The sequence below is a fragment of the Archocentrus centrarchus genome, chromosome 22 (assembly GCF_007364275.1).
Source record: "Archocentrus centrarchus isolate MPI-CPG fArcCen1 chromosome 22, fArcCen1, whole genome shotgun sequence".
NCBI lineage: Eukaryota > Metazoa > Chordata > Actinopteri > Cichliformes > Cichlidae > Archocentrus > Archocentrus centrarchus.
The window spans coordinates 26,180,737-26,204,286 of record NC_044367.1 but is presented as its reverse complement, the minus strand read 5'-3'; the positions used below and the strand labels follow the sequence as shown (position 1 = coordinate 26,204,286).

Here is a 23,550-nt window from a genome sequence, read left to right as displayed (position 1 = left end):
CACAACTCAACAAAATTGTTGGTGTGCGTAACATGCTTTGTTAGTTTTGTTTTTCACACACAAATTTATTTTTGCAAGTATTGATAGTATTTTTTTTTTATATGTTAAAGTGATGAACTATCTGATTAATAGACTTGTGCTCTTTCCCCTTTTTTTTTTGCTCCTTTCTCTCTCCCTTTTTCTTCTCTTTATTTTCCTCTTCTTCAGCCTGTCAGCTCTGGCTGTTACATAGTATGTGGAAAAATAACTCAGATAAATAAAATAAAGGGTTAAAACAACAACAAGAAGAGCCTATTGAGAACCTATAGAGCTCATCTTGAAATAGCAAATATGTTTGGCACAACAACGCATTCAGATCACAGTTCTGCTTGCAAGATCTACCAGACATGGCAGGCCAAAAAAAAAAAAAAAAAAAAAAAAAAAAAAAAAAAAAAAAAGAACACAGAGAACTTGGTGACATTTGTCATGATGAACACTGATATTTTTAAAGCTGCTCTGGCAGCGGTGAAGTATGAAGTGAAACCGTGTCTCCCAAAGTATTTTCTTTCACAACTACTGACATTTTAAGGGATCTCAAAATGAGACGAGCCTCAGCCATCCATCAGTCCATTCATCCATCCATTCCATCCATCTATCCGTCTGTTGTCCATCATTCCATCCCGTGCATCATCCATCTTCCTCCCGCTCATGCTTTTCAGGGTTTGCGAGGGGGCTGGAGCCTGTCCCAGCTCCGGCCACCTGTAGGGTGAGAGGCTGGGTACACCCTAAACAGGTCGCCCATCATTTTTTAAAATTCGGTATCCTACAACATAACACCTCCGCCTGCTCCTGAACAAAGCATTTATAACAATTAATGTAGCTGTTACAGGCAGGAAAAAAAAAAAAAACACCACAATTTAACAGTTAATAATTGCAAAACCAATGTTTTAATTATATTAACACAAATGAATATATGTCATGAAATACTTTAAAAAGGCTGATTACATGCAACGGTTCAAGGCAAAAAAAAAAAAAAAACAGCATAAAATGAAGGTCTAATAATATGCAAGCAAATTCATATAATAAATTAAAAGGGTTTAATGTCATTAAGGATTACAGCCGATCCAACAATGCTGTAAAAATGGGAGAGAAATATACATTTTCTGATTCCCTGCCATTCACAAAATAAAAATATAAAATCAGAACTATTTTGTTTAGTAGAGTATGAAGCACTCTAAATGTCATCCACTATTAATACATCTCATTATTAGTGTTTGTGGACGTTTGGAGTTCATCTGTTTTCCGTAGTATTTTTTTCCTGTGGTATAAGTCCTGGGCAGGTTATGGCAACATTTGGCATGTACTCTTTATTTCCTTCCAGATTGCATTCCGCAGAGTCTTTGCAGCAAAGTAAACATGTGCACCAACAACAAAATAAGACAAGAAAATGAAAAAAAAAAAAGGCACGTGGGGCGTTTCTCAAACAACAAATTTGTTCTTGGTGGTTGAACCGCTTTTGGTAGCTGTGTCTGCATGAGACTGGTAGCCGATAGTCATCTTCACGGGAAGCCCCAAGCGCTCCTTGTAAACTCTCCTGTTGAAAATGAAATGAGAACGTAAGAGGCCGCGGAGACCGTCATCACTTATTTAAACAGAGCCCCGAAGATCTCCCTCACCCTATGTCGGTATAGCTTCCCGGTTCTCGTAGTCCGATGTCCAGACGGCTATTTTAATCTCCTTTTGTGCGGACGTTGACAACGGCCCCCGCAGACATCGTCACTGTAGTCGTCAAAAGCCTCTCCGACTAAGCACAGCAGCTGGTAAAAGGATGAAGAGGAAAGAAAGTTTTTGTCTTGACAGTAACTTGAAATCCTCGTCAGTCTTCATTAAAAAGAGGAAAAGCTCTGAGCTTGTTGGCTTTGTCAGGTTCATTAGAGGCGAGCAGTCTTTTTTTTAAGGATTTCTGCTCTTGCAAAATCACATTTGAACCTTTTTCTTTAAAAAATGAAAAACCTGTGGCATTTACTTTGACATTATTACTTCTGAAGTCACAACTTAATGTCAGTAATATATTTGAGCTGTATTTGAATAGATTTTGTTTGATAATTTTGATATTCCCAAACTTCAGGCTGCCAGAAGATCAATCTGATCATCACACGAGCAGAAAATGATCATCAGCAGCTTTACTTTCCAAATTAAGTTCTTTCCAGCTAACGATGAGATGTAAGACAAGTTCAGGATCAAAGATCAGCTCAAAGGTCAGAAAAGGAAGAAAATTATTAAGGAAGAAATCTTTATTTCATTAGTTCATTTCCTTATTAAAATGTAAATGTTTTACAGTCATTTTAAGCTTGATTACAAACTCTAGTCTTAAAAAGTCACAAAATACAATTTTAACAGAAAAATCTATTTGATTTTGACATCAATCCTAAAGGATTTTATCCTACAGATTTAAAACACAAAGATTAACTGTGGTTTCAGCCCTGTAGACTCTGAATCTGATCTGTAAGTTTATCCTATAGGATTAAGCTGCATAAAAGTTCAGAAGTTGCCACTTTAAAAATTATACATTTCTACATATTAGTGTGGTGTGTGTGTGTGTGTTTTTTTTAAAAAAAGTATTTATTGTAAATCACCTCCTGCAGCCCACCTGCAGTACCTTCAAGGTCCACCAGGAGGTCAAACTTTGGGAATCACTATTTTGTGGTTTGGTCATAATTGGCAAGCATTTATTTCAAACACACACGAGTGTAGCAGACCAATCAGCACTGGGCCCAAAAAAAGGCTTTGGTCTAACAGTATAAATACATGGATCTGGATGATCTCTCACTGCCCTGATCCAGGCCTGTATCCTGGGTAGCAGGATCCTGTCTGATCCTGCCAAAAAAAGTACAACTTCAATGGCTAATGGAGAATACGCCTGCAAAACACATTTGCTGCTAATTATTAGTGATTATGTGGGAGCTCCACCTGAGGTGGCTGAAATACGCTTTCTCCCAGTGCCTGATCTAGAACCGCCAAAAAGCTGGTGGAGGCTTGGCAGCCAAGTAAAGCCAGACCCAGTGCTGAAACAGTTTACATCAGTAGCTGTGTGAGCGGCTTCTGCAAGAAATCTGCAGAAGATACGACATCCACGTAGGTCCTGCATCTGTGCTGGGCATCACTCACTATTACAATAACAGATATCACAAAGTGTTTTGCTTACTGCACACAATACAGTAAAAATTTAGTACAAACTAGTGGAAGCGACCTTTTGACCTTCCAGTGAGTGCTGTTTGCTCAGTGGCAGGTCATAGTGTGCCCCGTTGTCTGTATCTCCAACAGTGACCTTTAGAGCAGCAGGAGAACTCACCACAACACAGCGTGGATTGCCGGCTTAGCAGCAAGCAAGCAAGCCAATTTTTAATTGCTCTCGTTTGACCAGGTTGTGATCCCAAACCTGCAGCTCAACTGCATTCTCAGCAATCGCACATTTATTGGCACGAACATGAAATCGATCTGAGCCGCGGCTCAGCTCAGCTCAGCTCTGAAAGGTATGAGAGGCTGTAATCAACCCTTTCTGCAGGCGGCAAGTATAGATGATAACGTGGTGTAACTAATTATGTCTGCCAGCAGGTAATAATGTAGTGCTTTGGGGACATGTTAGAGAAATAATTATTAGTGCCACTGGTTTGAGCAACGAGCACAAGCAGCCACAGCCAAACCTACGGTTTCCAGCCAGTAGCGGTCCAGGTCTAATCTCCTCTGCTGCTTCGTGAGTGTAACCAGCCAGCGCCCGCCACGCTTGTTCCTCTCATCCTCCCACATGGGTTCAATGCCATCCTGCAGCAATAGTTCAAATTGTCAGTACACATCCCAAACAGCCTCTAAGAATGAGGTTTCAACACACTTCCAACACTGCCTGCAAGCAATGTTTCTTTCCCACATTTAAGCCTTAGATGTCTGCAAATGGAAAATGAAAAGGCAGCAAAAATTCAGCACGTGTGCAGTGAGAGTGGTTAAACACCCTTTTCCTTAAAAAAAACAAAACAAAATCACCTTAACTTGTTCATAAGTAGCATTTTTTCCCCCCAGAAGATTCTCTTAATGTAAATTTTGCACAACTTGAGCTCGTCTGTTGATGAATGATGATCACTGACATAATCCTACACACTGGCTCGTGTCCAAGCACTCTTTTCCCACTTTAAATCCTCTCCTGGCTGCTTTCCGCCTTTCTGTCGGTCTACCTTTGTTTCCCTGCCCTCCAGCAATGATGCTGCTGTTTTTACTGCAACTCTTGTCTTGGCAGTTCAGTCAGGTATTGTTCTGTTTGCAGAAGCTTTACTTGTTTCTGTTCAGTGTTTGGACTACCACTGCCTTGAGGGGTATGTGGATGTGGGCTGTGGGACAGACCCCCCCGAAGCAGTCAAACTGCTATTGTCTTTAAAAAAAATCTTAGAATGTATAAAATAGTAGCGGGATCTCAGTTTAAAACACTGAACAGATTTTTCTTCCTGTCCTTCAGATGTGGACGAGGGCTCAGGCCTTTATTTCTTTATTTAATGTCTCAGAAAATACCAAAATAAATCAGCACAAACACCATATCTCAGGTATTTTCATTTCAGAAGATGCTATGCAGGTTTTTCCATGTTACTTTGAGAATACTGGAATACTTTTGCTTAAAATACAGAGCACGAAAGAAGATACCAAAAAGTAAAAGTCCCAGAAACTAATTTAATTAGATATATGTGTATGCTTATTTCCAGAAATGGTAAATAATTTAAACATACCTTAAACAGTGAGTAATCACAGCCTGACATGAGGTTGCTAGACAACTGGATATGGTTGTAAAGACTGAAATAAAGACAGCAAAGCATTAATAAAATCATATTTCACAAGCGTATTATAAATTCAGGACATTTTCCAGCTTGTTTCTCAATGACAGAACAAAAGAACCCCAGAGATTTATTGTTCCTTACGCCCAGAAATCTTCAACTGTGTCAAATTAGAGATGAGTCGCAGGTTGGCCTGCCATGTTTTGCTCTTGTCATTCTTGAAGAAACCACAGAGACCATCTGTTGTTGGAAACAGAAAGCAGAAATTAGCATAAATATAACAGGCCCATTATTACGCACACAAAGTAAACAAAAGTAAACAAATCCGCGGAGCGTCGGGACAAACGAGCAACGTATGGATGCACCAGGATGCAGACGACGCCTGTCGCAACTGTTCAACTTCAAACTCTCTAATAGCTCAGCAACGGCCTGAAACTCTTCAGGCTGATGAGAAAAAAGGAATAATTTTATTCTCATAAAGAATTAAAGCGGCCAGACTGACAGCTGATGCTTTTAAATGAGAGCAGCCAAATAAGATTGGAATAATAAGACAAATTTTTGTCGGCTGAACTGATATGCATTGCAAACAGTGTAATTATCAAATATATTTGAATGTTTGGTTATAGGCCATACTCTGAGGCAGCATATGTTACATAATCCCTCTCATGGTCCTCGGCAGGGTGCTTCACCAGGCTCAGGAATGTACACCACGGCCAAATAACATAACATCAATACAGTTCAGTTGCTTTATGCTACATCATCAATATTTTGGGATATTTAGTCATTAGAGTTATCTCTCATCAAAATGAGCTGTGAGACATCACTAAAGTGTTCAGGAGCCAACTTTCCTCTTAGCTGCCTGGATCTCAGTTGAGTTTGGCTTTATATTTGACCCTTTTGGACATAAACACCCGTGTGGAATTTAAATATGCATAAAATATTCATTCACTGCTTATTTGTATTCAGCAGAGAAGGTACTTGGAACTTATCCAGGTATGGATTGAGAGGAAAAACACTGAAACCCCCCCCCACCCCCTTCCCCCGGACAGGTCACCACACCATCGCAGACATTCGCAGTCTCACTGTGGGGAAATGAAAAAAAGGCTCGAGTCCACTGCTCTGCATGAATATATACAGGCACAATTTAACACAGCACTGTATATAAAACTAAATCATTTACACCTAAATTTTTTTTTCTATAACCAACTTTGAAAATCAGTATTATGGGATATGAGTGTCATACAGCAGCAAAGCAGGATCAATTTGATGTCTATGACACCAAGTGACAGAAACAAGCACCGGTACTCTGAATGTTTCTGTGGCTCAGGAGGTGCAGCGCATCCTCTACCAAGGGGCAGGTTGGTGATTTGTTCCCCAGCTCCTTCAGTCTGCATGTTGAAGGGTTCTTGGGTAAAATACTGAACTCCAAATTACCTCTGACGCATCCATCACTGTGAGTATGTGCAGGATAGGCAGAAAACGCTTAAAGGCACAGAATAAAGTACTGTATGAACGAGAGTGTGAATTTGGCTTGTAGTTAAAAAACTCTTTGAGTGCTCAGTTAGAGGAAAAAAGCACCACATAAACCAGTTCACTTTGATAATTCAATGGAGAAAACCTGAAAAGGTGCTTTTTGTGTAACCTTTAAGGCTCATACCACCACGAAGGATGGCTGTCATATCAAAACAAGTTATATAGTATGAAAAGTCCCCTGTGACCCCTTCTGTACATGACTGCTTCTGGGACAAATTAATGACATTTTGTATGTGTTTTTTTTTTCAATACATGCTAAAATTTTTATACAAAAAAAAAAAAAAAAAAAAATCCCCTGATTCTGAGGAGGTCAGGAGGGGACTCAGAGATGACTCATCTCATATGGAATGACGCTGTTGCTATTCTCAACCCGCTGCTTGTTAAACTTCCATCTTCCCTTTTCTGCCGGCTAATCCGGAGCTCGGCTAAGTGAGGCCTTCTCCTTCTTCAGGGTTTCCACCAGTGTACTGTAACCCCGGCAGCCCTGCTGGGCCTAAACTGATCCCCTGCCTAAGCTTCAGGTATTTTTGTATTTACACACAAGCTACAACTGTTAAGTCAGCTCATGAATCTTACTGGCCCACTGTTACCATTTTTACACATATAAACACAGCATGAAAAGGAAATGATAAACAACTATTTAATGATGCGGCTCCACTGCCTGATCTAATTTTGTGTGTGTGTGTGTGTGTGTGTGTGTGTGTGTGTGTGTGTGTGTGTGTGTGCGTGTGTCGGAAATTCTAGCTGTGTGACATAAAAACATTTAAGATTCACCAAAACTACATTTGAGATAACTTAATGCTTTAATTATTAAATTAAAACTCTAAAGTCTGTTAAGACACTCCGTCTTCATCCAGACTGAAAACTGTCTTGAATGTTCACATTCTCATTTGTGCTTCCAGTTATGCTCATATCATGCAGACAGTTTTGTAAATGCCTCTGCTTCCTCCCCATGAACCGACCGCTCACTGTTTGCAGTGAGAGGTCGGTTCGTGTCTCGCTTTCACTTCTGCATGAGCTGCTCCTTCAGCTGCGTGAACAAATGGTCGTTCAGTTCTTGGATCGAGTCTTGAGATCAAACACGAGTGCAGCACACAGGTCACCAATCTTTTCTCTGGAGTTTGATGCACTTTTCATCTTGACATTTATACACTCCCACACACATCTGCAACCAGTCACTGTTACTGATGGTGATCAGATGCTGCCATAGCCTGAATCTGAACGCCAACTGAAAGGCGTTTCTTTTGTTTTGCCTCCAAAGCACGATTTTTCAAGCTACTGTCGTGGTTCTGGGCTGTTGGCCCAGTGTTTTGTGTTTTTGTATGAGGTTCTGTTTTCAGTGTATTTCTAGTTGTGCTTCTTAGTTGAGATTCTTGGTTTGTTGTAGTTTTGTGTTCTGTTTTTTTGTTAAGTTATTTGTACTTTATTCTTGTCTTCCCCGTGTCTGTGTACCTGTCTGTGTACCGGTGTCTGTTTTGTCCCCGTGTCTGGCCCTTTTTTGTGTTTAGTTCCCCTTCCTGTTGTCTCCTTGTGTGCGGCGTTTAGTTCTCCCTGTGTTTTCCCTTAGTGTCCCTCCCTTACGGTGTGTGCGAGTCTCTTGTGTTTGTTCTCCCCAGTGTGTATGTGATTCCTCGTGTGGTGTCAAATCTGTTTGTATCTTGTTTGATTACTTCCTGTTTTATTTTGACAGTCTCATGTTCCCTTTGCATTGTGTTTGGTTTTGCTTCCTTTGTGTTATTAGTTTCATTTGGTTCACCTGTAGCTTCCTGCTGTCTCCACTCTCCCTAATTTCCTTGTGTGTATTTAAGCCCTCAGTTTTCCTCAGTTATTTGTTGTGTCCTCATCTGTGTGTTTCCCTGTTCAGTGGTTTTTTCCCTTTTTCTCCCAGGCTTGTTGTTGTGTCTTTTGTTCAGCCCTGGGTGAGATTTGGATTTTGTGTTTTTGAGTTTTGTTTCCTATGAGAAGATTTCAGCAATAAAGCCTTCTCAGACTCTAGTTTGTCTCATGCGTCCTGCACCCCTGCCAGCCACACAGCCTAACCGTGACAGCTACTTCAACAAAATTACTTTATTTACATCATTATGAACCTTATGGTAAATCAAAGCACACCTACCATGCCATGGTTGATGCTATAAAAATGCTCATTAAGGTTTTATTATACAAGACTGTGACTGTAAATGCATCGCAATGACCATTCACATAAACTGGGCATGCAAATGACATGGTAAGTAGAAGGCAGATTGTTGGCTGTTGAGATTGGACCAACAACGAGGTGGAAGTGTCACTGAAAGTGCAAGGCTGTTACAGTGTCTGAAAACAAAGAGTAACAATTTATCCAAATCATTCTAATCTGTGGTTTTCACCATGTACTGTCCAGGATTTCCCAGCCCAGTGGCACAATAGGCCTAAACTATATATTTGTACATATTCAGGAAATATAAGGGACTTTCACACCTTCTATATTTTAATCTGAGAGTTATAAACATTTTAAAAATCTTATTATGATCATATTTTTTGGTTGCAAAGGGAGTAAGTGTATTTTTTTTCCCTACACATGCAATTTTTTTATATACTGGGAACCACTGAAATTAATTAAAATAATGCTTGAGAATAACTGATCAAATAAGCGTCCTGAGGTGTCACCAAAAGTGTCCAGACTTGAAATCAGCTTGCTGTCTCTACCTGTTCTGGAGGGGGTGTTTGATGTAGGCCTCCGGGCTCACAATCTCCTGTCCGGTCTCCTCAGCTCCATCTTCATCAGGCTGGGATGGACTTGGGTTGGTTTCCTAAAAACAGACGGCGGATCAGCACAACCAGAGGGCACACAATGAAACTTTGTATGGTTTCTGACTTTATGTAATGATTAAATTTGTCTCAGTTTCCACACACGTGTGGCGGTTGAAGTCCCTTTTATAAAAGGAAACTGATGTTTGTAGCCTGAAACGAAACTTAGATCGACATAAACTCCGTGACGGAAGCAGATGTTAACAGAATCCGTAACGAACATCTGGAATATGGGACAAACTGATTAACTCTAAAATTACTTAATAAAAAGAAAAATCTGGAGGCTATCTTAGATTTACGTTTTTTTTTCCATATACATTAAATATAATTTTAGAGAGAAAGCAGATCAGGAATCCCCTCTCTGTGTTTCTACATCATTTTTCTCAGCTAACACAGCTGCTAACAGATGTCATGGGTCGAGCAGTTTTGACAGCTGGATTTTATTTACATAAAGTCCCGCTCGCATGTAAGCTATTATTTCACATGCCTCCAATAAACACATATTTCTTAGGTATTCAGTTAACCGGTGCGCTCTGTCCGTCACTAAAAGTGGCTGATTTTCACGCTGGGAGTTAACTGTGCTTCTCTGGTCGGTCAGCAGTAACGTCAGCCTTAAAGTTGGGAGCTTTCCACACACAAGCATTCCTGTTTTACGCCTCGCTCGTGGCACCCCCAGACAAACTTGGAACTATTCAAAACAACACGTGCAGCCCAAACAGCGCTCATTTACCACCTACGGACTAACGTTAGAAGCTGTACGTCAACTTTACAGGCGACACCGCCCTGTAATCACGGCGGGACGCCTCCTGTGTGTTTTCATGCGTTCTTTACAGAAAGTACTCACCGGTTCGGCGGTCGCCATCTTACAATTCTCTGTTAGGAAGTTTCTGTTGATTGGACCGAACTGTGCAACGTGACGGTTCCGCTGCGGACATGCGCCGTGCGCGCAGCTGCCGCTGGCTGGCTGCTTGTCGTCGACTCCACCCCTCATGCAGACGGAGCAGGCATGGCGAGCACCGAGGCTAGAAGGGAGTGTGAGACAGAGGGCTGCAGTAAGGACGCCAAACTTCAGTGCCCCACATGTATCAAGCTTGGTATTCAGGGGTCCTACTTCTGCTCACAGGTACTGCTGTTTTCCCGGCTTGTCCGCTTTATGTGTCAGCTGCAGCCATGCGCCGGGGCCCTCTGTTTTATCACGAGGTTGCTAACTGACAAGCTAGGTAGCTGTGTGTGCGTAAATTGCTTGCTAAACCGTTACTGTTTGCTAAAGGTAATGAAAGCCTTTTGGTTGTGTAGTGCCACACAGACTGGTAAACATAAATAATGCAACCAGTGATTGTAAAAGGTGCTATCTGCTAACAGCAGGCCGAGGGTAAACGCTTAGCTAGCTAACTGTTGGCTAAAGTGAGTCATGTAAAAACCCTGTGCAAAAATAATAGCACTAGCCAATTGGTTGTAAAGTTGTCCTGCTGACAGGGTAAAGGTATAGTGTATAGGAATCATGTAAAGTGATACAGTAGGGGCTGCACGCAGTGACACTTTAGGGGTAAAGTGATCTGTCACGCAACTCTAGCGTGAGATACCATCCTGGTACTTCAGCTCTCGTGAGACCAAACACCACTAGAAAACTTGTCATTTTAAAGATGTAATATTTATGCGTTTGCTGTCCTGCTTGGCTGGAAAACACTAGATTTACATGCATGCAGACGCATTTCTTTCAGAAGCGTGGCAACTCAAAGTACTGATTAATCCGCTGCTGCTTCCACGACGTTTTACTGAAATACTTCGTGGAAGTTATAACAAGTAGATAGTGCACTGATGTAGTTTTCGGCTGCTCTGTGGCTGCAGACGCTGCATTAGAAAAGGTTTCTATCGATACGGTTTTGAGTAGGTTCAGTTTTCTTTATTAACAGTTAGCATTGACCATTGTCAGCCACCCTATCTTGTAACTATTTTGGCCCTAAAAGTCTCTGCAGTGAGTGCAGCTTTGGCTCTCCAACCAGACTCTGCTCTCCGTATTTCCTGGCACTCTGTTCTGTTAACTGTCCACACTGATTTATCAACCTTGATGGCTTCTGTTTGCAAATCAGCAAACAAGATAACCCTCAGTGATGTCAGTGGACAATGTTTTTTCTGTTATTTCCCAAATTAAAGCTGACTGTTATTGGGTCATGTGTTACATATTGTTGATTTGTACTTTGCTGCACAATTTGCACAGTATCACTAATATTAATTTTTCCCCGCAGGAGTGTTTTAAAGGAAGCTGGGCGTCTCACAAGTTGCTGCACAAGAAAGCAAGTAGGTGTCACTGGCTGCTGTTGTAATGTTTACTTTATATGATCGAGCTGCCTGTTGTTTGCATGCATGTTTATAAATACAGAAGAGCACTTGACTGTATTAAAAAACTTGTGGGAAGTACTGTACCATTGAAGTCATAAATTTAGACTAGCATAAAAGAATACATTTATAACAATAACACACCATATTAGCTACCCCATTCATCTCCCAAATATGCTCCTCTAATATTCTAGCTGTCACTCAACCCCGAAAAACCATAAAATGTAAATGATCACACAATATCTTTGAAACCACGGCAGTGTTTTAAGAATTAGCGCTACACAATCACCTGCTGTTGATTAAGAAAGGGAAGTGGCACAAAACAAAGACAACAAAAAGACAGGAGGGTTGTCGGCCCTTGCTAGCCGCAGACCCACATTTTCTTCTAACAGCTTACAAGGCTGGGTGGGCTACCTAAAACAAAGGCTACATCTAAATCAAGGAGGACAGCAGTAAACAGACAAATCAGTGGTCATTACAAACACAAACAAAATTATCAATTAATAAAAACACACAATAAAAGATACAGTTTAAAACAGCTGTGAATCTAAAAACACTGATTATACCTGCTGCATTGCAGGAGGTCTAGGTGTCAACAAATTCACAGAAGTGTCCAAAGATATTAAAAGAAACACCTGCATGATTAGATGACCCACTTCTAAAACAGCAAGCATTAATAATCTATTACACAGATCAAACTTGTTCAAAACTCCTCCACCAATCAAATGACAGCTCAGAAAACCGCCTTACATATACATGCCCATTCAGAGTCAAGAATACATGAAACCCTTTTCTGTATAATGATACAGTTGTGCCAGATGCTTTAGATACCCTATGAGTTGTTTTACGTGTGCATGTATGATTTTTATTTATTGTTTTTATTTTAGAGGAGGAGAAGAACCAGAATGAATCTAAGAACTGTGTGGAGAAGGAGACCAACACAGACCCATGGCCAGGATACCGCTACACAGGAAAACTACGCCCTCACTACCCTCTGGTACGTAATGAAGAATGGAAAGGCAGTCGGGACAGTTACACTCCACACGTAGAGGATTTAATTAACCATACCTGAGCAATTGCACTAGCCAAACGAGCTGAACTTTGGAGGTCAAAGTGCTCCGGCATGATACCGATAGCCTAGTTTGAGTAAACCTCTTAAGTCTAGTTTATGGTCACTGCATTGGTTGTTGAGTTGTCCAACTGTGATGTCACCAAAGCCCTTCAGCCATCGATATTGGTGCTTGAGGCAGGCCAGACTCACTTCAGTCTTCTGCTGAACACTAGGTGTCGCCACTCAGAAACCTCTGTATCAGTGCTGGTGTATGTACAGAAGAGCCAAAATAGGAGTAAAGAGATTGCAGAGTTTTTTAAGTAAGTGTTCCTAAGAAAGTCTCATCTTTTCAAGCTCTTAGAGCATCTTTCCCTCTCTGCAGTCTGACAATCTCTGAGCTCCTGTATCGATTATATTGATCACTGAAACAGCGCACCAGGTTACAAAGATCGAGAGGTGGGTGACAAGTCGAAATGACACCAAATCATTGTTTGAGAATAAGCTAGGTGTTGGTCTCACTGTGAGCGCACGTCACACACACACAAGAAAGCTGAAGTGAAATAAGATTAATCGAGTTGCCTAAGAGCAACAAAATTGTCCCAACAAGTATTACACTGAACATAACCAGAGTCAGAGCAAGTGAACAAAAGAAGCTGACAAGAAAAATATCATCTGAGCTTTTCAGTCGTGTCATCTCACTTGGCCGCAGTTTGTGTGAGAAACTGTTGCCGACATTCAAAGAAAAGCTGTTGCATTAGGAGACGTGAGAATGCTGATCTTTGCTGTTAGCTTCCCCTGTACGATGTTAGCTCTCCTGCCACCAAGCAGTGCACTGCTGCTGATGTAACATGTTGTAAATGTGCATAAAGCCAGAATTAAACTGAATACATTGGTACATTTTCACTGATATCTGATCCTGCTTTTTAAATCAGACTAACAAATATCAGAACGGTGCGTCCTTAAAAAAAAGGGGAGTGCGATGGATTTCTAACACAGGACAAAATGGGTATTCTCTCATGTAAACACTGATATTCTGAGGTAACCTGTCTGTCTTCCTCTTGGCTCTCTGTGTAGACTCCCATGAGGCCTGTGCCAGGTGACATCCAAAGACCTGACTATGCTGATCATCCCAGAGGTAACCGGGTCTCTTTGTATTCGTAGTGAAGTGGTCCTTTTTTCTCTTTTCCAAACTGTAGACCTTTTTTTTTTTTGACATGTCACACTGCAGGGAAGTGCAATTTTAGCTCTGTTGTCTTCCAGTGTTACTGAGTGTGACATATTATCAGTTTAACACTTCTTTCACAGCCCATGCAAAGATCATTAATCATCAGAGGTGCTCTGTACAAGCACGAGGACTCCCTCAGAGCAGTCATACTTCTTAATAAATCAGAAATCAACCCTAGCCCCAGTAGGTCCGCACTGTGGGACATGATGAGCACCAAGCTGTGGTGGGGATTGAAACAGTCCTCTGTGTGATGAGTGAAAATCTCAAAAGAACGATCACATTCACAACAGGTCTTTCCTTTGTCTGGCTGATCTGCATACCTGATTTGGGGGGGGGTGTCACAGCCATTTCAGTTGCAGTTGAGTTACTGATCAAACAAATACTTGCTTGTAAGAATGTGTGGACATCAGCTAAGTGGGGGAAAAAGTGCACACACTGAGTCATTGAACAACTGTGAGTTTATAACATCTTTAAGAACCAAAAAATCCTCAGTACTGGAAGACTCCTCTCACAGCTGCAGCCATCAGGCTTTTCAATTCTCAGACAAATAGCAGATGAGCTATATCAGACATGAATTTCCCTCTGGGATTAATAAAGTTCTTCTTCTTATCCAAAGCTAGATTGTTACTACTGTATATGAGTTTGAGACTAATGGCATAGATTTGGTAACGCCTGAATGAGCGTGGAGAGCTGCTACCTGTGGAAGGCCTCTCACTCTCCCTCTCCCTCTGTGTGCGTCTGAACAATGCACTCATCCATGCATGTGTTCTATCATTTTTGCATGAATGCACAGATAAGCTGATACGTCTTTCGCTGTCAGCTAAAGATCTGTACACGCAGAGGATAGTCTGAACAGGCAGAACTTGACGAAGAGCAAGGCCTGCAAATTTTGTTGTAATTGAAATTCAGCCGTTCACTAGAGATCTCCATTATCACGCGGTTTGAGCGCAGCTGCAGAATCAGTTTAGTTTTTAGTTTTTTCGGCTTTTCGCTCCGTGTGTAAAGGCCTCCAGACCAGGATTAAACCCGTCTACTCGTTTGTTGTCTGCTCGTTTTAAATGAGAGATTGTAAAGTCGTGTTGTTTTCTTGTTTGTCTGTTTGATCTTATTCATTGTGCGCTTGTTTGATGCTGGCTGCACCGCACTTTGCCACACTGGGAAAATAAATCTGACCTTGATCTTGACCCTGGAGTCCATTCAAAGGATTTTGTTCACACAGAACTCATTTACATACATCCGCCAGTAAGTTTTAGTCTGCTCATAGAAAAGGAAATACTATTGTGGGAGCAGTAAGGTTTACTGCCCGCTGCACGGCTGCTGCTTGTTTTATGAAGAATTGTACAGATGTGGTTGGATGGAGACGGACCATTTTATACAAACCATTCTCACATTAAGTGTCCGCTGGAGGCCCTTACAGTGCTGCAGCCTCGTGCTCAAGTCTGTGTGGACACAGAAATTTGGCAGGCATGTGTGCATCGAGCATCGTTTTCAGCCTCCGATAATGGAATTTGTTGCTCGGGCTGTTGTGGACCCTCACATACTTGCTGACAAGAAAAATGTAACACTAGTGTTTGAAGTGGAAGCGCTAGTATGATGAATGATACAGTATTAGCCGGAGATACAGTGGTTATACTCTTATTTCCATCTTGTGCCTACTATATATGATTTCCTTGCTGGTGGAAATTTGATTCCCTAACCGTTTCCTAAAGACCGGCTCCAGAATCTCACCTCATTTTAAGCTGACAGGGATGTTCAGCCTTTGCAACACAGTGACTTCATCAGGATTTTTGGAGTGGAGGAGAACAGAGGAGCAGCTCGTCATGATTTGCTCAGTAGCCACTCATGAGGGAGCTGAAAAAGTGAGCAGTAGACTTTTAAATATTAACTGATAGGTTAATCATTAGTCCTCCCACAGAGCTCACTGGACTGTTTGCTTTTTTTTCCTTTTTTTTTTTTTAAATCCAGAATGCTGAATCAGTGAACCTGGTCTAGTGGATGGATTTAAAGGTCTGGATGTAGGCAAATTATTTTTGCTTAATGGAGCTTGTTTTAAAGCTGCTGTTTTTGTGTTGTAGCACCGAATCACTGAATATCATGTTGGCACATTTGTACTGATACATTTTATTTCTGAACTGGTATTTTAAACTGGACTTAAACAGTTGCCTGTTTAATGCGTCTCTCTGATCTCTCTCTTGTTGGCGTTGGATTTATTGCAGGGAAAAGTAAACCCGCTGACTGCTCCGCTGTCACGCTGTGTTTTTTATGACCAGTGTGCTTCTTTTATGTAAATTATCACAAACTGAAATAACCTGACTTATTTTACATCTGTTTCCCTGGGCAAGACGTTCTTTTCGCAGCCATGGCAACCTCTACATCCGTGTCGTCTAACTCAGGTAGTCATGGTTACAGTCTCCTTTCATTCTCCCGTGATGCCGATTCAGGGAGGGAAGCACAATTGTTTCGGTTTCCCAACATATTGTGGCTTGTCAAGTCAGAACTGGAACTTTAATAGCTTAGCAGTTAATAAACAGTGATGATTTCCTCAGATCAGCTCCTAATAGGAAATGGCCACAACAGCAGAAAATTGGCTTTGTGGTCCCTGAATTAGCACAACAGTTTCAAGATGATAATAACCAGAGGAGAGCCGTTAAACAGTTAATTGTATTGAAAGATTTTCCAAAGGTTTCCACTCAGGTAGCTGACTCATACAGATTATTAAATGGCTTGAAATCATAACCGGTAAATAGGGATGCTTTAATATCTCAAATCAAATTATTTACCACTTAAACAAACAGCTGCAATAACAAATATCAATAATTTACTGTAATAATGTATCCAGTGGCCATTTTTATCAGATCAGCTGGTACACGCCTGATCCAGGCCTCTTGTTATTTGAGCCCCCCCCCCCAGGGCTGGGCACAACCTAGCGTTTACAACAGTGATCATTATGAAGACATTACAGTGTGCACTGTGTTTTTCCTCATACTCCGCTCATTCTCGGAGCACGTGTATCAAAGCGTAAGTCATTCGATTGATTCACACTAGCACACCGCGGCCTCCTCAGGTCAAAAGGACACCTGCATTTGACTCGTACACAGATCTGTCTCATGTCGGTGTTGCTAGGCAACTGTGCGCATTCATCCAGCATTCATCTCGTTGAGTTAATAAATTATGGACCAGCGAATTATTGATGACGCGGCCGCTTTGACCGACACGTATTTGTATGCAGTCCAGTAAAAATGTTGGGATCTTGTTGGATGGGTGGTTGCCGAGCTGACTGCACTGAGACCTTTTTGTTGTTCTCCATGTAACAGAAGCTGCACAGCTTTGTTCTTCTGATTCGACAGCGTGAGTGTCATTAGAGTCCGCCTCTGCTCAGGTGCTGACGCTGTAGTGTAGTCTCTGTAGGAGCTGCTAGTTATTCATAGCATCGCAAGATGCCTTCATGCTTGTTGGGATTTTGGCTGGAAAAATGTCCAAACAGTGGTGTAGTGGACTAAATTTATACTGCAAAGTATTTCTAATATTTTATCCATCGTCATTATCATACATGAGGTGATACTGGTTTCTTTTTCAGATTTGTGCCCCTCTGCACATACTGTAGCTGACACATAGTACAAGCAGTAAAAAAAATTAAACATCACAAGGATTTTGCATTAAAAGTACAGCTGGGTGATACTACCAAAACCAAACCAGGTGGCACTCCTGGGCTAACATCAGTAGTTTTTCACTGTTCCTCTGATACATCAAAAATAACATTCATGTCCTAAAACAAGGAGAATGTGTTTGTAGCAATTAAACTTTTATCGCAAGCGCTTACCCCGGGCTTAGACTTTGGCGTGCTTTCTGAGAGTAGGCTTGCCTTCTGCTATAGAGAGTAGTGTTTTTATTCTTTTATTGTTTCAGATGTTCTTCCAAATTGGTTTCTGTTGAAACTAAATCCCTTTTATTCCCTTCATGGTCCAGAGTTGGATTAATTGTGTACTGTGACTTGTTGAAGCTGCGTGGACTCAGAGACAACAGAAGGTAAAACTTAGAGGACAGTAAGGATTGGCATGATTGCCTTTTTTTAAGCATCTACATTCTTGCATTGGGTAATGGTTACAGTTGCACCAGTTAACGATGTAACGGTAATAACTATAGTATGAATGACAGTGCCTTGTGCCTTCTCAGTAACAGATGATTTATTTGGTTGTCACTCTTGGTGGAAAAACAAAATCAATCAGGAGAATGTAAATCCAGCAGTGACAGTCTGGAAATTGATAGACTGACAGCAGCTGCTATTGCAAGATCCTGTCTGAATGAGCTGATCGGTTTCACTGAGTATTGACGTGTGAGTGATGCCAGTTGTCTGTCCTTGTTTCCGGCCCGCAGGGATATCTGAGTCTGAGCAGTTCTTGAAGGGGACGTCACAGATCAAGATCCTTTCTCCAGAGGACATCGAGGGCATGAGAATCGTATGCAAGGTGACAATCAATCAATATCCACTGTCTGCTTTCATGACGTGCATTTTTTTCGTTGACCTTTTATTGCAGTGTGGTTTTGACATGTCTGCTATTTGCAGCTGGCAAGAGAAGTCCTGGACATTGCAGCCGTGATGGTGAAACCAGGCGTTACAACAGAAGAAATCGACCACGCCGTGCATCTGGTGCGTCGTTTTAAACATGACACGATGCCTCGTTTGGATCCACTACACACAAATGCACAATATGGTTCAATGTAGTGCATCGACATGCCAGCACCAGCCATTGAAGCAGCTTAGAGTAGATCTAGGTTTGAACCGTTAAATATGTGATATGAACACATTTACATAATTAAATCATACTATACTTTCTTAGTGAAAGGAAACGTGTGTAAAAAGATGCATAAAAATGTTAATTATAGGCCAAATTAAAAGCATTTTCACATGTAGACGTCAGCATTTAGCTCAAAGTACAGCTGTCTTTATGTACAGTCTCACAGAGCAGCTGGCGTGGCTGTAGAGGCTGTAGAGGCTGTAGAGACTTGAGTTTTGTGAAATTGATTTTCAGTTACAGTTTCGATCATGTAGGTAATCAGTTCCATATCAGCTACATTTTCAATCGACACTTAGATCAAATCTGACTTCTCTAAAGCCCCGGTCACACAAATCTAGAGCATCGACCATCTGCCAACCACGGGTCGCAAAGGAAAAATGTTTATTCTGTGATTGGTTGGTGAGTGGCTGCTGGAGGTTGTTGGCAGTTGCTGATGAAATTGGTTGCAAAGAACTACACAGTGCGACACTAACAACCAACTTGTGATTGAATTGATTGCCAAAACTTTGACTGTGTCCGTGTCCACAGGACAGCTGCACAAGGAAAAATGGATCCCAGATTTTTAATGTGTGTCATAAATTTACATTTGTACTTTGTTGCTTTGCTGCCATCTCTGTAACCTACACACTTTGTCTGTTCAGGCCTGTTTAGCAAGGAACTGCTACCCCTCCCCTCTCAACTACTACAATTTTCCAAAATCCTGCTGCACGTCAGTCAACGAAGTCATCTGCCATGGCATCCCAGACAGAAGACCCCTTCAAGAAGGAGATATCCTCAACGGTGTGTTCACTGTCCCACACAGCTTCTCATATCTGTGACTGCTTCACTGTGTCATCCTGTGCTTTAATTTGCAGGGAACTTTAATATTACAGTTTTAAAAAATATGGTCATATTCCCAATGTCAAGCAAAGTCCTGAGAATGGTTGAATATGTGGGGAAATGTTATATAAATGAGAGTGTGTGTGTGTGGGGGGGGGAATTGGCATGACAAATGGTTGTACCAGGATCCTGAAATGGTGTCAGCGGGAGTTTGGCCAATTTTAGCCTCTTTATGAATATTTCTGCTAAGGCGACGTCGTCTATCCGCCACTCCCCTCAGAGCGTCTGATGGAGTACTTGCCAACAACTCATCTCTCGCTGCGTGGCCCGACAAGACAAATAGTTTCATTAACCTCTACCAGTGGGGTTTTGCCAGTCTGATTTTCTGCTCTCTGCATTTTTCCTTGAGTGGGGAAAAGTCCCAGTTTGCAAACTGGCAGTTCCAATTTTATCATCAGTTTTCTTTTTTAAAGGGACATTTTGGATGGCCTTGCAAATGGATACATGTTTTCTGAAAACTTGCTAGCGCCGGTTATTAACTGCTCTCGGCAGGTCATTCATAATATTGCTCCCTTTGTGTTAAACATAAAAGAATCCAGTTTGTTGTCTGACACAATGGTTCTGACATATTCATCTTCCCACGCAGTGGACATCACCGTCTACCACAACGGTTTCCATGGCGACCTTAACGAAACCTTCTTTGTTGGCGAGGTGGACGAAGGAGCAAAGAAACTGGTTCAGACTACGTATGAATGCCTTATGCAAGCCATTGACTCTGGTAGGCTCATCTCCTTTTATTTTTCTGACATTCTGCGGTGACGCTGGAGTTCTGGGTTGACATAATGACGCTTTTGTTCTCTGACTTTATTTAATCAGAGGCGCAGCTTTGTGTAAACATAGAGTCTATAAACCAGCCAGTATTAGCTTATAGGATTATATTTTCAGAAGCAAGTAACAACAATTTGCATAATAATATACAAATTTGGAAATAGAAACAGTGTTACCATTGCAGAGTTTGGCCACCAGAGAGCGCTTAAATTTCAGATTAAGTTTAAATTGATGGGTCAGCCCTGGGAAGCAATTTTTCTGGACTTCCCCAGAAGTTTTAAGTTACAATGCTTAAAGTGTCCAGAATATTACTAATTCAGATCATCTATGTTTGTGTGGCAACTGGAAAGCTTCATCTGCTGAGGCCATCATGCATTATGGAATGATGGCTAATCAGATTTTTATTTTCTGGCCTGCACAATATTAAAAAAAGAATAAAAAGCTGATTACAAATTCCCACAGCCCCAGGGAAATGTCTGCAAATGTCTTGTTTTTTTCCAGTTAATAATCTATAACCCAGCTGACTGCCAAAGACAAACACAGCAGTCTCACGTTAGTGAATCTGACATTGGAAAGTATTCAATATTTCAAAACATTTACGTAGAAACGACATAATTTTATGCACTGTTGGCATCGGTGTTAGAATTCCTGTGTGGTTCAAGAGAGAAACTCAGCCCTGTGTTTGCCTCCTCAGTGAAGCCCGGCATTCGCTACAGAGAGCTGGGGAACATCATTCAGAAGCACGCTCAGGCCAATGGCTTCTCTGTGGTCCGAAGCTACTGCGGCCACGGCATCCACAGACTTTTCCACACGGCTCCAAATGTGCCACACTATGCCAGTGAGTCTTAATACTCCCACAGTTACTGCTGAATGTGTTAGTATTACTCTGCAAGTACATGATTTATGTTCTGATTCATTTTCCAGAAAACAAAGCAGTTGGTGTTATGAAACCTGGTCATGTTTTCACCATTGAACCCATGATATGTGATGGTGAGTGTAACCTTTGGATGAATAATAATCAGTAGAGAAATGGATCAAATAATATATTCTAAACCTGCTTTACTTAGACTGTTTGCAAATTACATAGAGCAGGAGACTAAAACTAGAATAAAATGTGAAGTGAAACGGTTGCGGAGTTACGGTAATAAGCCAGCTGATCAATGTTCCTTTGATCGGCCGACTCCGTGCTGATACGCCACGTCTCAGTCTGCTGTTCGCCGCTATTGAGGGCAAGTAAGGGGCGCTTCAGCAGCAATCGCCCAGCGTTAAAGGGTTAAAGCACTCTTAGCAAATATATTATTTAGACCTCTCTTAAACAGATTGCAACAAGGCTGCCGAGATCACAGAAAGCCTGTGTAGATGAACAGATCGTTCCCTTCACAGGCTGGTGTCCTGTGTGGCAGCATGGCAGGGAAACCAAATCCTTGGCTTACACAATATTTCTTATCCATAATGGAGAGTGGGTCCTGTCACTTTGTCCCCACTCAGTCTCCTCGAAAGTTGATATCTCGTCCTCCAAGCTGTCACTTTCCCGGTCTAATGTCTGGACCCCCTTGACCTCGTTTCCTGAAAGTCTGACTTCCACATTTCCGAATAAAAACCTTTGTGCTTTCCGCCCCCGCTGGGCACAGATTGAAACGGGCAGGTACTAAATCCTGTTGTCCTCCACTGAACAAAAGTTTTGATGAAAAGGGTTAAAATTGTTGTACATTTCTAAAATCTTAGTAAACTGAATTTGAGATTCTCACATTGAAGAATCGACATTTAGCAACAGAAACATAATACCTGCAAAAACAATCACTTAACCTCCCTTGATGCCGTAAAATGCAGAAGCTGCAATGCCCCCACCTACCTCACAGGTGAACGGTGAGTCACTGCCAAGTTCAGAGGGTGTGTTTCCATCAGTTTTGTTTATTTGATGTTGTGTAAGCCAAAGCCAAAAAGCACATGCGTATGTGTGTAATGTCTCAGGTGGTTGGCAAGATGAGACGTGGCCCGACGGCTGGACGGCGGTGACCAGAGACGGGAAGCGCTCGGCTCAGTTCGAACACACCCTGCTGGTGACGGAAACCGGCTGCGAGATCCTCACCCGCCGTCTGGAGGACAACGGACGCGCTCATTTCCTCAGCGAAATGTAGACCGGAACCCGCCGAGGACTGGACTTTACCAAACACACACCCCCAGCACTTCTGCAGCGCGCACACACACAAACACACTTGCGCACACATCTCAAATCAAGAGGCACCACTCCTGGAGCTCAGTGCAACTGCAGCTCTCATGGCTTTTTGAATTAAATATTGGTTCCTCAAAGTAAATGGAAGTACTTGAATGTGTCTTATATCAAATGTGGATTACTTTATTAGTGAAAAATGTATCCTCTGGAGGAAATATAAAAGTATTTATGAGATTTGGTTTTGCTTAGCGGCTTGACAGGCTCGTTTTGACCCGGAGCTGTCACTGGATGTCTAGTTGTTGTTGTCGGTGGTGGGTGGAGCTCAGGGCAGATTCAACTAGTACACCACGCTCTGCTTTTTTTTTTTTTTTTTTTTTGTCTCGTCAGCCTCATAATGTCATATGAATTTACCAGATGTGGAGTGAGGAGAACCAGCAATACTAGAGACTAGAGGAGGGGTTCAGGAAACCAACTAGCAACTTAAACTTTAGTCTTATCAAATTCAAGTTGCCAGCTAGTTGCCTCGCATGTAAAGAAAAGCAATCTGAAATGAGTTGATTTACTGCTTGATGAAAGAGATGGCTGATCAGCTGACTCATCCACCTATTGACGTGTCCAGTACAAACGCTCTAGCCTAATTGTTGTAGCTTGAATGTGGCTATTATTAGCGCTCGTCCAGTGAGGAAATCGTCAACAGTTGCTAGGAGAGTTGTGACGTATCCTTAAGAGCATCTGCATGATTATCCAGAATGAGCATAGCGACCCTGAGCTTAACGTGCCGGACTTATCAGCCCTTCTGTGCGAAGTGCTCCTGTGGTGTCTCATGTTTCCATTAGCCCCGGTGTAGCAAATTAAAATGTGAATCTAGAAATTACAACTAGCTGGTTATCTCAGTTGGTGGCCCCTCTCTCCTTTAAGTCTGCGGTCACAATTCATCTCGATGACGGGATTTTCCTCGTGCGACAAGCAGCATTCGGTATTTCCGTATTTTCAGAGGACTAATGTGATCAGAGATTCTCTGCCATCTTTGTATTTCTTCTAATGGAGTAATAAATTACTCTTCTGTAGCTGTGTGTGTGGGTGAGTTTGTCCTTCAGTACACTGGTGATCTGAATCCCCAAAGTGGTTTAATTTAGCAGACTTTTATTAATGGAAATGACAGATTGGGTTCCTCTTGCCTTTTTTAAACTCAGTGGAGGGCAGTGATGGCC

General features: G+C 41.8%; 2 protein-coding genes across 2 annotated transcripts; one reads left to right on the top strand and one right to left on the bottom strand.

Annotated features, from left to right (window-relative positions):
* Window positions 1–980: 980 nt before the first annotated feature.
* On the bottom strand, window positions 981–10,131 carry eif4eb (eukaryotic translation initiation factor 4eb). The gene is given in 11 exon segments (XM_030718174.1): window positions 981–1,568; window positions 1,638–1,710; window positions 1,712–1,744; window positions 1,746–1,796; window positions 3,688–3,801; window positions 4,749–4,812; window positions 4,938–4,965; window positions 4,968–5,019; window positions 5,021–5,033; window positions 9,009–9,112; window positions 9,955–10,131. Coding segments are annotated over 11 exon segments (789 nt in total). The 5' UTR covers window positions 10,102–10,131; the 3' UTR covers window positions 981–1,458.
* metap1 (methionyl aminopeptidase 1) lies at window positions 10,072–23,406 on the top strand. Its single transcript, XM_030718173.1, has 11 exons — window positions 10,072–10,233; window positions 11,357–11,408; window positions 12,335–12,444; window positions 13,573–13,633; window positions 18,098–18,189; window positions 18,288–18,371; window positions 19,161–19,299; window positions 19,985–20,116; window positions 20,861–21,004; window positions 21,091–21,156; window positions 22,138–23,406. Exons 1-11 carry the CDS (start codon window positions 10,117–10,119, stop codon window positions 22,302–22,304), a joined length of 1,164 nt encoding a protein of 387 aa, XP_030574033.1. The 5' UTR covers window positions 10,072–10,116; the 3' UTR covers window positions 22,305–23,406.
* Window positions 23,407–23,550: the final 144 nt, after the last annotated feature.